At 40.2% G+C, this 16,300-nt stretch overlaps 1 protein-coding gene across 1 annotated transcript in view; it reads right to left on the bottom strand.

Moving 5' to 3' along the window:
• Positions 1–16,300, bottom strand: part of LOC134670873 (lutropin-choriogonadotropic hormone receptor) — a 94,806-nt gene that overhangs the window by 29,355 nt on the left and 49,151 nt on the right. The window contains exons 6-8 of the mRNA XM_063528688.1: positions 15,583–15,654; positions 11,446–11,514; positions 10,981–11,124 (exon numbers count right to left, since the gene is read on the bottom strand). Of these exons, the coding sequence (XP_063384758.1) occupies positions 10,981–11,124; positions 11,446–11,514; positions 15,583–15,654 (285 nt within the window). The remainder of the gene's footprint in view (positions 1–10,980; positions 11,125–11,445; positions 11,515–15,582; positions 15,655–16,300) is intronic.

The raw sequence follows: 16,300 nt of genomic DNA, 5'->3' as shown, positions 1-16,300 counted from the left end.
TGTCGTGTAGTAATTATAGGAGCTGATTGAAGGTCTGTGCACACCGGCTGCGTGTGCGTGACGTGCACGTGCGCGTGCGGAGCTTGTAACAGACTGACATCTACATTCATGTATTTACTCTCTCTCGGAAATTACTGAATCTGTTAGGATTGAATTTCCCGCGTTATATTGGCACTGTTAATGCGACAGTGGAGTCGGAGCGCCATCTGGCTTCTAATCAGTGAACTAATAGGTAGCTTAGTTTTGATTCATTATTTACTACCCTGCAAAATTATATAATTTAATATTTTTAAATGAAAATTATTAAAGCATTATTTATTGCTTAGTTAATTAAATACTACTACTTCATTGTGCTTTTTAATTTATTCATGTTATCCTTAGAGATGCCATCTGTTGTAAGGCAGATGAATCAAAATACGCGGGAATGAAGTAGGCCAATCATATGCAAGGGTGGCAAATGTTAACCAATCAAATCTTTGGATTTTGATTTGACCATTGAGGAACTTCCATTAACATGGCGGTTTAGGGGTTCTCATGAAAAACCGCGAGCGAGGTTATTTAAGGGACCGAAAAGAGGATTCGAGGCGTTTCCCGTCGGCAGAGCATCGAGTCAAAAGGGAGTCCTGTGAGTGTTAGTTTGTAAGGAAAACCATGTGTTAAGCTTGTTCGCAGATATGAGTATTACCTGCAGTCTTCACGAATTCAAGATTTGGACAAGAGCCAGCAACCTCAATGGGCGAGACGCAACTTACAGCACCTGGTACCATGGTGGAGCCATGGGCGTGAAGACCGGGCGTGTGGTCACCACGGAGCAGCTACCAAAAGCACTGCATCTCGCAATCATCGAGCGAAGCTTCACCTAGACCATGGGCGTGTATAATTACACGAAGCCATCACGTGACCGCTGCCAATGAACTACTTGTGACGGTACGTTAATTCATTAATACCTAATTATTTGCATGTCCTTTTATATTTTGAGGAACAAACATACATGTTGCATTCGTCCATAGGCTGCAGTAATCTCCTACTATCCATAGGATTGTAGACTTGTTTGATATTGACGAGTTAAAATAGAATCATTCTTTTATATGCTCGTCGTATGAATAGCGGGTAGTTTACATAGATCGTGTTAGATTATACCCTCCATTGTGCGACAGAAGTACATAGGTACAATATCTGTTTATGGTTAATGTAAGTCCGATCTTAATACGATAGTGTTATTCTAATAACTATGACAAAAGGGTTGGAGTTTAGTATATTCAAATATATCTATTTGGTGAAAACATAAATCGTGCTTATGTGCTTACATTAACTCAATATTGAAGATAGATGTTTCAGTGTTCATGTGAAATGTGAATATAGAATAATGCATTCAATTGCAATGACGTGAGAGTAGCAATGCACGCACGAGAACTTTCCAAAGTTGCGAAACTTTCCACATGAGAAATTCTCGGTAACTTCTGAGAATGTTCTCGAGAACGAGAATTTATTTATTTATCGTAGTTTATACCATGAATATTCACGATAGTTTAGGTGTAGTCCTTACCCCCAGAAAATTCCGACTTTTGGTCGTCCGCTTCCGGTCAGAAAAATGTATGACGGCCCGGCCAAACGGTCAGACTTAGGTGGGGGGTGCTCGACCAAATGTCATAGAGGGACCCTGGCAGTTTTTGACGCCGCCATTTTTTTTCAATATGGCCGACTTTTTTTTAAACTTTTTGAATTTTGTCCTAGCGCGCTGAAATTTTGGTCACGGAATCTCGGGGTCCCCTAGATACCTATGAAAAAAATTTTTTTTGGAAAAATGCTACAATTGCGGGAAAACTGGCCACTTTTATTTTGTATGGCAACTTTTAAACGGTGCGTGATAGGTGGGGGGTGCTCGACCAAATGTCATAGAGGGCCCCGAGACAAAACAAACTGCATTAAAAAAAAACAAAATGGACGACTTTTTATTTTTTAATTTTTTCAAGTTGGTCCGAGCGCGCTGAGATTTGGCATGGCGGGAGATAGAGGCCTCTAGATTCTAATGAAACTAAAAAAAATTTTGGAAAAATTTGTCGAAAGTCGAAATGTTCTCTGATATAAAGTGAGAATTTAAGCAACTTATTGGTAAATTTATCACATCAACAAAATAGCTAACTGTAATAGACAATAATATATGCATAATAACATTTAGTTTTAAGTTATGCCTATTTAAACTTTATTTCAAGTATATTCTCTTGTTTAAACAATAATTTCCATGTTGCAGGAATGTTCTGAGAACATTCTCGAGAACGTTTCCGCTTTTTGGGAATGTTCTGCAATTTGTACATTGCTACGTGAGAGAGGTTGGTAATATGTTTTGTCAAGTACATAATATTTGAGCTGTGAATATTTTAGCTGTAATTTAAAGTATATTTAGTAGCAAATGAGCGTGATTATGATTGTAGGTTAACTAACAACCCTTCTAGTGTTACAGGTTACGGGTGTTACTTAATTTACGAATACCACATATGTAATTAGTGTTAAATATTTATTCTTAATAGAAATATCTACTACTTCGACAGAGAATTCAGAAAGGAAATAATTAGTGTGTATGTATGTATTTTTGACGTTTATCTAATGAGTAATTGTGAGACGTGCTTTGATTTAGATATAAATGAAATGGTAGATGCGTTCAATTAGATTGAGGTAGTGTTACATTCTGCGGCTATAATTTTATCATTTAATGTAGGTATTTAGCTACTTTAGCCATAAATATCAGTCATAGATTTCTTTAAATAGTATGGGCGTGAAATTAACGAACGTTGTAGGTATAATAATTAAATGTATTAGCATATAACTAAAACTGTTTATTTATCAAATTCTCGGTTTACGTCTTCTACGAGCTTCGAGTCCCGCCAACGGTTCCAGACTGCTTCCGCTTCAGAGAGTATTCTCGTCACCTTGGAAACTCCTCTGTATAGGCTCCAAGTCAAGATGCAGACTTCGCACATATGGTATCAAGGAGATCTACTTGTGGACAAGGTGGCAGAAGCTAGTTCAAACGGTGCGTTGGTTCCGATTTAATTTTATCTCGATGTTGATTTGACATGCCTGTATGTAGACATGTCAAATCAACCTATGCTTTCATGTATACATAATTTACTTTTTGACCATCATTTGAAAAATGATTGGTTGTTTATTTGCATAAAAAGTATGCCAGTGATTAGGGACATACACCAATGTCTCAATACTTTATTAAACACTATTTATTTCTCAATTCCCGGTTCACGAGTGGGCGCGGCATCGGCAGCGAGCCTTGTTCCATCTGCGGCTTCGGAGTGTCTGTCTCAGAGCATCCTCGTCTGAACCTGATCAATTCCACTGCTACGGCGCCCCTACCTTCTACATGAAGAAGCGACCGGCAGCGCTACGCCGCATCTGAACCTTCACTCTACTCATTGGATCCGGTGCAGTATTCACCGGCGTGGGATGAGCAAGCTTTGGCTTCTCCACGACGTGAGAGCATCCTAGCCCACCAATCAGATCCTAATACGGAAACGGTGACGTAGATCATTCAATTATGTTAGGTGTACTAAAACGGTTAAATAGGATTATTGATTTATTACGGTGTATTTATCTGTAGGTAGAATTATGTAGGACATTCGCCAGGGTAAAGGCACCAGTAGTCAGCCTTATAACGACTTTTTTAAGTTTGAACGTTCGGCATTTCTACAGGATTAGTCGGATAATTAAACAAATGACATAGTTAGATCAATTGTTTATCATAATTTTAAAACAAAATATTTAAAAAAATAATAATCCTCTTTATAATATCTCTAATTTAGTTTAAACAAAAAGTGGCACTTTTCTCCAGTAGTCAGCCTCCAAAATCCAGTAAGCAGCCTCTGTGGACCCAGTACTCAGCCTTTATAATATTCATAATGATTTGATCAAAATCACTTATATTAACCAACAATATACCTAATTATCATTATTATTTTTTGATTATCATTTTTTTTATTAGTACATACAATTCTTATGACACGAAATTTGTTAGTTATGTACTTAACTAAAAAAGTTGTCAAGCGGACCCCAGACTCCCATGAGCCGTGGAAAAATGCCGGGATAACGCGAGGAAGAAGAAGGTACCTTTTCGGTAAAAAATAATGAAACGATTCTATGCAGATCTAATTATCATTAATAAACAAAGTCTTATACCAGGAAAAAGCAAAATGATAGTTATGTATAGTTAACGTCATAAATATGTATACACTTTTGAACCTTATTTCAAACAGATAGGGTTTAAAAATGTGGACTTATTTTTGGCGGCGACGTACCAAGCAACGTCAATGGCTGAGTATTGGATCCGCGAAGTGAAGTGAAGAAGTTCCAGTGGTCAGCCGCATTATAACGTAATTTCAAATGCGGCTGACTACTGGATTTTACTTAAAATTGACTAGGGCATGCTTAACTAAATTTGAAAATGTAAATTTAACGGTCCTAACGGTCGCATTGGTTCGAAAATAATAAAATAAACGAATAACCCAAAGGTCAGCCGTGGGGGGCTGAACACTCGGTTTTTTGGAAAAAAGTGTTATCCAGTGGCCAGCCCCCTCAATTTATAAGTGAAATATTGTTATTTTCATCAAAACATAATCCAATTTAATAGATAAACTAATAATCAAACCAATCATTAACAAAAATAATAACTTATAACATTAAAACATAGTTTTTCTTGCCTGTTAAGAGAACACCACGTGCAGAAAAAAATATGGCGGACATGACACTTTTGCACTCTTCGACAAACAGCACCTGTATGAACGAGTATATTTCTTCCCCCCGTTCCCTCACCGCACCTGTCATGTGACGTATTAACCAATAAAGAATCAAAGCTCCTATTTGAGTAATCGCGATTTGTTTAAACGAATATACCAGATATTTATGACCAATAAACGACTCAAAAGGCTGACCACTGGTCCCTGGCTGGCCACTGGTGCTGTTACCCCATATTTGTATGTTTATGTTATTGCGGTTTTAATATATCAATAGATAGATATTTTATTATGAATTCTGGTTTAAAATTTCAGTACGGATTTTATTTCTTAACGTTCATTGTTGATTTAGAAATCTATTCAATGATTCTTGTGTTTATAGTATGATTTATTTGAAAGCATATGACTCCGACGATGTGAGACTTTTAGGACAATCAGTAAAGCCATCTGTGTGATAATTGATACTATTTAATGATCGTGGTTTCATATTCATATTTTAATGCATTCTCTAGTTCATCCAAACATGACTTAGAGCTAATCATATACATATATATCTCTCCTACGATCTGGTTCAGCTTTAGCTGGTTGCGAATCATTGTATCATTGGTAAAGCATTGTAGTTACATTGCTAATGCGTATCATTTTATCTATTATTACTGATAATATTTGGTAAACAGATTGGTATAATTCTTATGGTCTTAACATATTATACTTGAGCTACGAGTCCTTGTGATTCGCAAACAGCTATATGCTATAAAGTTCAAGAGTCATAAAATGCTATTGTGGGTGTATATTTTGAATATTTGGTATATAGTTTGACCTATATTTAGCCAATATTTTATACTAGCCCCAAATTCATTCATCATATTGAATCAAGTCGTTTGACTAGTGTGGTTATTAATACCCATTATCACTTTGGATTATGTCCAATTGAAAGTATATTATATTTATTTACTTTCTTCTTCAAGGTTCTTTGAATTACCCATAATTCAATTATTTTAAATATCGCTAATAAGCGATGGTTTTACTCCAGGTTGATGGAGTACAGCATGAGTGCATGTATCATTGAGTATGATTCAATCTGGACGCAAGCCATTATGCAAATGCTTTTAATTACATTATTGGGTAAAGGTAGCAAATCCTATCCACAACTGGCTTTTAATTTAAATAACAGTTGTTTTACCCTTTACGTGATATTGCGTAATATAAATTAATATAATAAAATGGCTGATCTCATGATAGTAGGGGCAACGCTTATATCATTGTCTTGTTTATGGTCGTTCTTGGGCACTCGTGTCAATTACTTACTTGGTATAAGTCTCGGTTTCTGTACTCGATAGTATAAACCATTACGTGATATATTCCATTTAGGCGACGGGCCTAAGGTACTGCAGACGGTGCAGGTCCTAGTGACATACCTATGGATATATTCTCGTAGAGACTTGCGGCTCGACACATAGGAGTTGTCCATGGATCGGCGTATGCATGATAATTTTATGAGATTTTAAAGGTTGCCTTATAGTTGACTGCAACCAGCTATTTTATGTTACAATATACTTAATAAAAATAATAAAATCGTTCGATGCCAGACTCTACCCGTCATTCCTACCTCAATTTATAATGTATTCATGAATATGTTATCAATACGTCAATCATACAACATAAGCTATCATATCGTTATATTATATATTATATCTGAACTCGTTAGCAAATCTTATATTTTCATATTTTGATCATTTTGTCTGAAACATATTTAAAGCTTTTACTTGTGTTTTCATAATTTCCAGGCACCCCTTTATTTAAATTTGAAATATATTGACTGCTGATATCTTACAATAGCATTTTATAGGAAGAGGGTAGGATTTATAGTGGTCGTTTGATTAATAAATAGTATTCCGTTATTTTCATAGGATTATTTGAATATTACCTTCTTTAGGAGCGTTACTTGGTATTTCTAATTAAGGTTTTATTTATTAGGTAACATTTGAAGTTTCATTTATTAGGCAATATTTAGGATCCTTTTGACATATTTTATTTATTCTTATTTTAGGAGCGGTTTCTATCTTGTATTTTAGGTTGAAATTTACGTATTAAGCAATATTTAGAAGATATAGTGTGCTTGTTGGAACATATTCCAGATTTTATGTTATGTAGCAACATGTCTCACACCTCTGAGAGCTTAGGTTATTACTTTTCATAATGTTGGTCTATATTTCTCAGTTAGATGATCTTGCCATACTTTGCTTATATATAAGATTTTATTTCTTATTGTGGCATATTTTATTATGGTTGTGTACAGGTTAAACTTGGGCAGTCAGGTTTTTGTCCCGTCTTGTTTTCCTGACTTAGGTATTTGGCCCTAGCAATCAAGGCGGTATATCCTAATGTGTCCTAACCAGACTTCATTGGATATAGAGCTTGTAAATTATTGAATTAATTCAGCTTACAAATTTAACATATTTGAATGCAATAAATCAAATTCGTTAGCATTCAATACCTTGTTTATTTTATACTTCATACCCCCTAGCCTAGACCCTTATATACTAAATTTCATTATTATTTTCCAAAGGTTTCAATAATAGAGAAACTTGAGGAAAATTTCAGTATTTCAGGTTATAAAGCTTTTATAGTAGAGTTTAGGCTGGATGAGTTTTTACAATTTGTAGTATACAGATCCTTATGAGAGATGGCACACCGCTTGCGTGACGTGTGCGTGTGCGGCTCCAACATTTTAGCGCACGCACACGCGCACGTCACGCACACGCAAGCCGGTGTGGCTCGGCCTTTAGATGACACTACTTATTGCTAATTTAAAAAATGCATTTATTTTATGGTCTACAACAGCGGTCGGCAACCTTTTAGCAGCCAAGGGCCACATAGCAGTTAACGAAGTGGACGCGGGCTGCACTTTGTTAATATTTATGACTATCAGACATTATCATTCATATTACATACTTACAAAAACGCCAGGGAGGCTCGCGGGCCGCAAGTGAGGGGCTGCTGGTTGCCGACCGCTGGTTTACAATATTACTTTTACAAGGTTTATATGCTCTTTCTTCTTACATGCTTCTATTTATCCATCTACGCTTCAATTAAGGGCCACCCCACATTTAGCGTCTTTCGAGCGTCGGCGTCTAGTCAGCGCTATGGAAAATGACGTCGCTGCGCAGTTGCGTCGACGTTGCGTCGAGCAGCGGCCATAGAGTTGTAGACGCCGACGCTCGAAAGACGCTAAATGTGGGGTGGCCCTAAGGTGTGGAATTTGTAAATGCTCTGCTTTGGATGTGAAATAAAAAAAGCTATCACTATTATCATAATCAATACCTATGCAGAAAAAAACCGCAATAAAACTTATCTATCATTATTTCAAAACAGTAAGATTTGAATCTTAACAAAACATAATACTACATATTAAATGTTTGATGAAGTATTTTATGTGTAAGTATATGGGAAACTTTTTTGTGTATCTTCGTAGGTAGGTAACAACAACAACAACAACAGATAACATCAGTTGTTACGAATATCGAGGTCAGAGTCACAATTTGGTCCCTTTATCCTTCAACTCGACGAGCAATGGGAACTGTCGGCGCGGAGTGTGCGGACGCGGCACCGCTTTACGGCAGCAGTTTACGAGCGTCGCCGACGGGACGTTATTTATGTGGTGCGAGCGGGAGCGTCCTAGCGAGCGGCGTAATGGGCTTGTTTGCGTCCGGCGTCGGCGTCCGGCGTCCGGCGTCCGGCGGCGCGGCGAGGGACGCGCTTCCGGAACATATGCTGAATACACTGTTTCAAAATGTAGAGCCTATCCTATTGATTTAAGATGATACCATTTTTTTGGGAATGCCGACAAAGATCACGGTTACTTCTATTATATTTAAAGTGAAAAATTATCTCAGCATCAGGTTCCATATTGTTTTGTCTCGCTTGTTATTTTAAAGAAAAAAGATTAAGAATACTGCTGGGCAATTTAGCCTGCGGAGTAAAATACGAAAACTCCCAAGAGAGGGAAATTAAATAATTCTGAGCCTTGGCCTACCTTTACATTTACACGGGGGATTTGCCACAGAAACTTGATTAGATCTAGCAGCGCTGTATCTGGGTCCGACAGCTGACGTCACATTAGTGGACCTGCAGTCGCCCGTCCCGTAACGCTGCGGGGTGTGCGGGGTGTGGTTACGAGCTGTAAAACTGTTACGCATCCTGAATTCGTCTGTGTTCCACGGACGCAGCGCAACGGTTATACCTGCCGTTAACCTTACAACTCTGCAACGGCTACCCTACTTACAGATACCTAGTGCTATTTAGGAAATGCTCCTGGTACTGAAATTGTTTGCCGAGAACCGGGAATCCCCAGTTCCGGTACTGTGTTTGTAGGTATATGCCATATACCATATACGAGTACTATATTGTTATAATATAGCGCAGTACAAAACGTACCTACATATATCCTAGCGGCATCGCCATCTATGAAGGCGCGCTCACACCAATAAGTTTCCTTTAAGCTTTGCTTATTGTTAAGGTTTATTCGGGTAAATCTAAATTCGTAATATGTCTGTTAATTCCGGCAATCAAATTAAAATCACTCAAAGTATTTATTTAAATATTTTCAGAATTATGCGACGATTTTCGAAATTCTGAGTCGGAGCTACCCGAAGACACCATACTCATTTGAACAATATTAGCTAGGTCCCGAGGAATAAATAGACAAAGGACTGGCACGCGGCTTCGTGAACTCCTATGCTTCATTTGGTCGATTTTTTGATGACATATATTTATTTTAGGTACTTCATAATATTAGTTACATAAAGGTAGTTAATTAGGTATGTTTGTGTAAGTGTGTACTTGTGTAATTATCAAAACCATCGAGTTAAATGGAGCATGCCAGTGCCAGGAAACGCAAGAGCAGAGCCTTGCCGATACGGACGGACGGACATACTGCGTTTTTCTATAGGTACGGTGTTCAAGTAATGTCCCTTTTCCATTAAGCTTCCGGTGAACGTGAATGACAATGCTGATCAATTTCCGCTTTTCGCGCGCGGATATCGAAATGAACGTCAAAACATATGAAAGAAAATGACGATAGAGAGCGCGGAATACCAAAAAAATTGCATAATGGGTAGAAGTTTTTTGTGCAAGTTTACATGACAAACACTTCATAACATATCTGCTGCCAGTCATTTTAAATATAACACTTGAATTATGGATGTTTGTATGTGTGTAGGTACCTAGGCATTTCAGCGAGTTGAGCGCGGACAGATATATGTGCCAGCAGCGCCTGCGGATGCAGCCTCGACTGGGGTTGTCACGCACGCGGGGCAGACACACTATAGGTGGACTGCAGGCACTGCAGCTTGTAGCTACTACACAACAGGTAGGTGCACTTACAGCGTGGTGAGGGCGGGCAGCTGTGCCAGCGCCCTCGCGTGCAGCCTCGAGCAGGGGTTGTCACGCACGCGGGCCAGATACACTATAGGTGGACTGCAGGCACGGCAGCTTGTAGCTACTGCACAACAGGTAGGTGCACTTACAGCGTGGTGAGGGCGGGCAGCTGTGCCAGCGCCCTCGCGTGCAGCCTCGAGCAGGGGTTGTCACTCACGCGGGGCAGACACACTGTAGGTGGACTGCAGGCGCTGCAGCTTGTAGATACTACACAACAGGTAGGTACACTTTCAGCGTGGTGAGGGCGGGCAGATGTGCCAGCGCCCTCGGGTGCAGCCTCGAGCAGGGCTTGTCACGCACGCGGGCAGACACACTCTAGGTGGACTGCAGGCACTGCAGCTTGTAGCTACTACACAACAGGTAGGTGCACTTACAGCGTGGTGAGGGCGGGCAGCTGTGCCAGCGCCCTCGCGTGCAGCCTCGAGCAGGGGTTGTCACGCACGCGGGCCAGATACACTATAGGTGGACTGCAGGCACGGCAGCTTGTAGCTACTGCACAACAGGTAGGTGCACTTACAGCGTGGTGAGGGCGGGCAGCTGTGCCAGCGCCCTCGCGTGCAGCCTCGAGCAGGGGTTGTCACTCACGCGGGGCAGACACACTCTAGGTGGACTGCAGGCGCTGCAGCTTGTAGATACTACACAACAGGTAGGTGCACTTTCAGCGTGGTGAGGGCGGGCAGATGTGCCAGCGCCCTCGGGTGCAGCCTCGAGCAGGGGTTGTCACGCACGCGGGCAGACACACTCTAGGTGGACTGCAGGCACTGCAGCTTGTAGCTACTACACAACAGGTAGGTGCACTTACAGCGTGGTGAGGGCGGGCAGCTGTGCCAGCGCCCTCGCGTGCAGCCTCGAGCAGGGGTTGTCGCGCAGCTCCAGGCGCGCCAGGCGCGTGCAGCGCGTCAGCGCGCCCGCGCCCGCCCATTCCACGCGGTTGCTTGCCAGCGACCTGACACATAAATATATGTAGTTACTTTATGTCTAGGTAGGTCAATTGATAAAATATTAGGGTTGTCTTACTCTTACTCATTGAAAATAGAACACGTTTGAACATGTTTGAAGACCCGTATGTGGGAAATATATATCCCTTAACCTGGTAAAGGGTTAAAACTCCAACAACGAGCCGCTTCAGAGGATTGCGGAGATTATTTAACGGAACTATTTAGGATACCTATCTCTAATATTCATGAGTTAATTATAAAGAATTCTTAAACGCAAAAAAAGTAGCTTGGTCTCTTGTTGAGTGTTTAGTATGTACTGGTATACGTACAGGTCCCGGAGCTGGGGCAGCAGCTGCACGGCGGCCGGCACCTCCGACAGCAGGTTCTCCTCCAGCCGTCTGCACACACACACACAACAAACAACTTACTATTACATTCAACATTACATAACATCCAACGCTATTACGTATGACAACAAAATACGTTTTATTACAAAAAAAATGACATCATTTTGGAAAAGAGTTATATTGTTCAAACTGCTGGATCGATTTCTACCTATGAACCATTGCTAAGAACTACCGTAATAAAACTTACACTTTTACATAAAAAAACCGCATCCGTTGGGAGAGTCGATGCCACAGACGAACAGAAAGACAAGTTTTGCGTCGGGGGTTAAAGGGCTATTAAGCCTATATATTTATACACAAACCCCACAACGAGAATTATCTTTCCATTTTCATCAAAGAGACGAGAGAAGAGAGAGAAAAGATTCTATTTTCACAACTTTAACGATTACGGTACCTACCTATAACAAAACATTTCAACCTCATTGACATGACCACTGTCTCACAATGAAGTCAATGTTTATCTTCGGCGAATACAACGAAACGAGCAGCAAAGTAAGCGTTTATCGTCAGCTGCATTGCTCTATTTTCCCTTGTTGGCTATTTGTCGGCGAGTCACGCGCGCTGTAGCCGCGGAACGCGCCGCGCGATGTGCCGGGATATTATATCCGAGGGGTCCCTTTGTTTCCCATAAAGTTTTAAGTCATAATGTATTGTTTGTCATATTATCGTTAGTCATAAAACTGAAACCGTTAACTTTTCAGGATTTTCCTAAGGTTATTCTATAGATAGGTTAGGTTAGGTTAGGTTTGTTTTATGGCAATCCTGAAAAGTTACGCGTTTCTGAGAAAAACCAATTATGACTAACGAAAATTCGGACAAACAATACATTATGACTTAAAATTATTTGGGAAACAATAGAGACCCTATATCCGAGCTACAATACGACTCACGCACGAAATTGCCGTTTGCAAAGCTCGTTTTGCGTTATTATTTGTCAAACAACCATATGAGTGAAAATTGCTACTTGTTTTGTTAAAGTCTTGTATGTAAACTTCTCAACTAACAGCGGAAATTAGTATATATTTCGTATACAATATCAGGGTAAACGGTGGCGGTGTCACCTTGCTACAAAGATTGCTCGTTCAAAAGTAGAGGATAAAGGATTTAAGCTGCCCGCGAGCGTTTTTATGACCCGTACAAAATGTAAAATAAGGGAAGCGTGAAATAGCGTTTTCGCGCAGGTGCCAACAGCAGGGGACCTCTCATAAACAACGGGGCCAAGAAGTAAGTAATATAAATTCGCAGGCTTAGTGCTCCGGCCTCGGGGTCGAAGGCTGAGCCTGCGGGGGTGGGGGGCAGCGGGGCGGGGCGGGGGGTAACCGGCGTGATGAACGGCTTTATTATTCACCCGCACTATCTACTATTGCCTACTTTATTCCGCGGTCTACGGCGAATGTAGATAACACGCGAATGTGTACACAAATTGCCCAAATTGGCTGAGATCGGTATCTTTATGGTGTCGTGTCGGAGTCGTGTCGCGTTGTTCTGCGACGCGGAGCGGTCGTAAACACGGAGTGGTGACTGGTGATCTACTCTTATCTTAACCGTTTGCGGGTGCGGACATCCCTGGCGGGTTTTATTTTATATAAAGGCAAGTAGCTTTTTAGCTCCGTGTTGCCGGATGATTAAAGTTATAAAATATTTTTTTACTTGTAGCTTTAGGTAAACGCTCCCTGACCGGTCGCACACTATCACAATCTAAATTATCCATCCATAATACGACAGCTAGGATCACGCCACCGGCGGCGGCGGCGGCGCTATGAAAGCTTTCTGGGGCAGACAAAATGCTTGTTTAGGTACCGAGCATGACGGTTTATTCTATTAGATATGCGCTCATTAAAAACGGCTCTCCAAGAGCTGGAATCTAATTTATCGATCGTCTTAGTGATTGGCGCGAGTCCACGCTCATTGTCATTTCGCATGCACCAATCAGCGTGAGCGACCAACAAGGTCATGTCAGAACCAGTAACCATAACCAATAGCTAAGTCTGAATCGGCCTCCTATCGGCCGCGCGCGTCGCGTCGCGTCGGCGTTGCCTGCGCTCATGCGCTGGGTTATGTCCTCAGGACAGGACCGGCATTCAAACTTCAAAATTGTGTTTTGATTTTTCATATTATTTATCTTATGGCATTACACTCAGATCACTGAATACAGATAATGAAAGTTAAGGATAACTAGAAAACCCGAAACAAGCACGATATCAAATCAAAGTTAAGATTTATAATGAATGCTCGAATCGACCCCTGATCGGTCTCTGGAGAGATGATTCCCGTATAGTAATGAGTTTAATTGCCGCAGTGATTCAGAGAGTGAGTATTATGTACTATATTTGTGTTCCATCTCGAGAGACTATCAGTTATGCACAATTTGTGGAAATGGATTTCGTTTACGAGCCTCGTTAAGTTTTAAACCTCTCCTGTCGAAACCCTGTGGGTAGGTAAACTAAATTACGTTCTCTTCAGAATTATATATTATGTACCTACTTATTATAAGAAAGTATTTGTCATCGAGCGAGAGCGAAGGTCTCCGTTTCAGCTTGAGCAAAAATGATTTTGTATGATTCTCGTGAAATTTGGTGAACAGGTCGATAAATATGTAGAGTTATTTTATCGATTCCATTTTCAAAAATATTTCGAATTTGAGGTCTACAGCTCACATATTCTCTAGTTTACCTAATTGTCTTCTTTACCATAAGTAATTTCACATAAATATACTGGTACCTACCTAAATTACTTATTTGAAACTACTATCAGCACAGAATAAGTAATAGTATTATCATACAGAACGGACACGCACCGCCCCGCCCCGACTCGGATTACCTCGCCCCGCGACTGAGTTCTGACGGACTCCTGACATACTCTCAGTTCGGCTAGCAACGCCGCGGCGCGATGACGCAACGTTCAAAATGCCGATGTATTTTGCGATGTATGGTTGTTTTTCAAATTCACGAAATAAAGAACATTTATTTTTATTATACATATATTAAAAAGTAGCGTTTTGTAATTATTTATATTTAGTCCACGCTAATTGTGTATCGACAATTCGACATGACATTTTTGGTAATTTATTGCCGCACCATACTTTACGTAATATTTTACGGCCTTTACGGGTTACGGGTGAGTTCGCATATACGTTCAAATAATATTAGCTGTGACCTGTGAATAGAACAGTTTATTATAGCAAGGATCTAGGAGAAAAAACCATCTTGTAAATTATGTTTGTTTCTTTAATTTTAGGAATAAAAATGTTTGATATTTACGTTACGAGTACAAAGATAACGCTCCGTGAACTCAAAAACATGTAAATAGTAGCCCTAAGCGACTTACTCACACAATGACGCGTGTACAGACGTGCCGTTCACACATATACACGCAAACGAGTTTTGATGTATGGCGTGTCCGCCTTGTGCTATCAGTTCAATAGTCTATCTAGCTGTGAACCATATAGATATAGGAATAAGTAACCTTCTATGATCTGAGCTGTGAGGACATGTTTCCTTCATCAAGCACAGAGGTGTGTGGGTTTAAATCAAAGTAAGTGCTATTAGGTAAAAGGCTTCGCTCCCTGAATGCCAGGGTTCATGGACTTTAGATAAAAGTTTAAAGCGTTTGCGTAACTTTAAAGGCAGTTTGGAATTGGCTTAAAATGAAGGAGTTACTATTACTACGGTAAAAGGCTTATTTTATATTATTATTATATTATTACTTTTTGAACTGATTTCGATGAAATTTGGCATGTATAAAGTCTTAGGTTAGAGAGAACATAGTGCACTATATTTTAAGAGATCTACTTTCTAAGCATGGTGAGGGGTGGACAGATCGGGGATGCGGTCGAAGGAGGTGACAAAACTAGACGTCACTGGAAGAATATGATACGAACCTTACCTACACTACACCCCGACGGAGGGAAGAGGATCTTCTAAATCTAAAGGAACGGCACAGACCGAATTTGAAACGAAACGAGGCCACAGGCGCAGTTAGTTAATAATATATTATAGTGTAGCATATAGTGACATGGAAAATATTTGTTAAGTATGATACCTAATGGTGGATACTCACAGCACCTGCAGCGCCGGGGTGCCGGCGAACGCGCGCTCGTCCACGTGCGAGATGCGGTTGCGGCGCACCACCCTGCAACACAACACACTACTCAATATTGCTCCCAGTACCACCCTGGGCTCTGGGTTAACCTGCAACATACAAATATGCATTTCTGTATCTAATAATTATAATAATGGCGAAAATATGAATATGGGTCATAACTTCATAAATACCTACTCAACATTTATGAAGCAATTACAAGCCTTTACTCGTAGAACGCGACGCAAGAATCTTACTCGTAAAGTGGTTACCAACGGCAATAGAACTATACCTAGTTACTCATGCATAATTGCATACGTATACCGTACCGAGTAAGTTTGCAACCTCATTTCAGTAAAGCGTTTAAATATCAAATCTCTTATAAGTAGGTACACGGGTATTTATGAATAAATGTAGCGCAGTGTTGGTGAAATTCTCGCAGGCAGTATTACGCGGTAGTTTGGATTTGTAAATTAATTTGAGTAATTACAGTGGGACGTCGAGCGGCACGTAATACAGCTTACAACACGAGCTCCTGATTTAACCGAAAGGAGGGATTTTATTAATTTGACATCAGGCACGTAAAACTTCTAATTGTTTCAGAGGATCATACACCTCTAAATTTATAATTTAAATATACTTAGTAGGTATCGTTAAACATAAGTAAGTAGGTACTTATCATTGTTGGCCTGTAACA

This window comes from Cydia fagiglandana, chromosome 14 (genome assembly GCF_963556715.1).
Source record: "Cydia fagiglandana chromosome 14, ilCydFagi1.1, whole genome shotgun sequence".
NCBI classification, from domain to species: Eukaryota; Metazoa; Arthropoda; class Insecta; order Lepidoptera; family Tortricidae; genus Cydia; species Cydia fagiglandana.
Note: the sequence above shows the minus strand (reverse complement) of the source record. Positions and strands in the feature narration are given on the sequence as shown.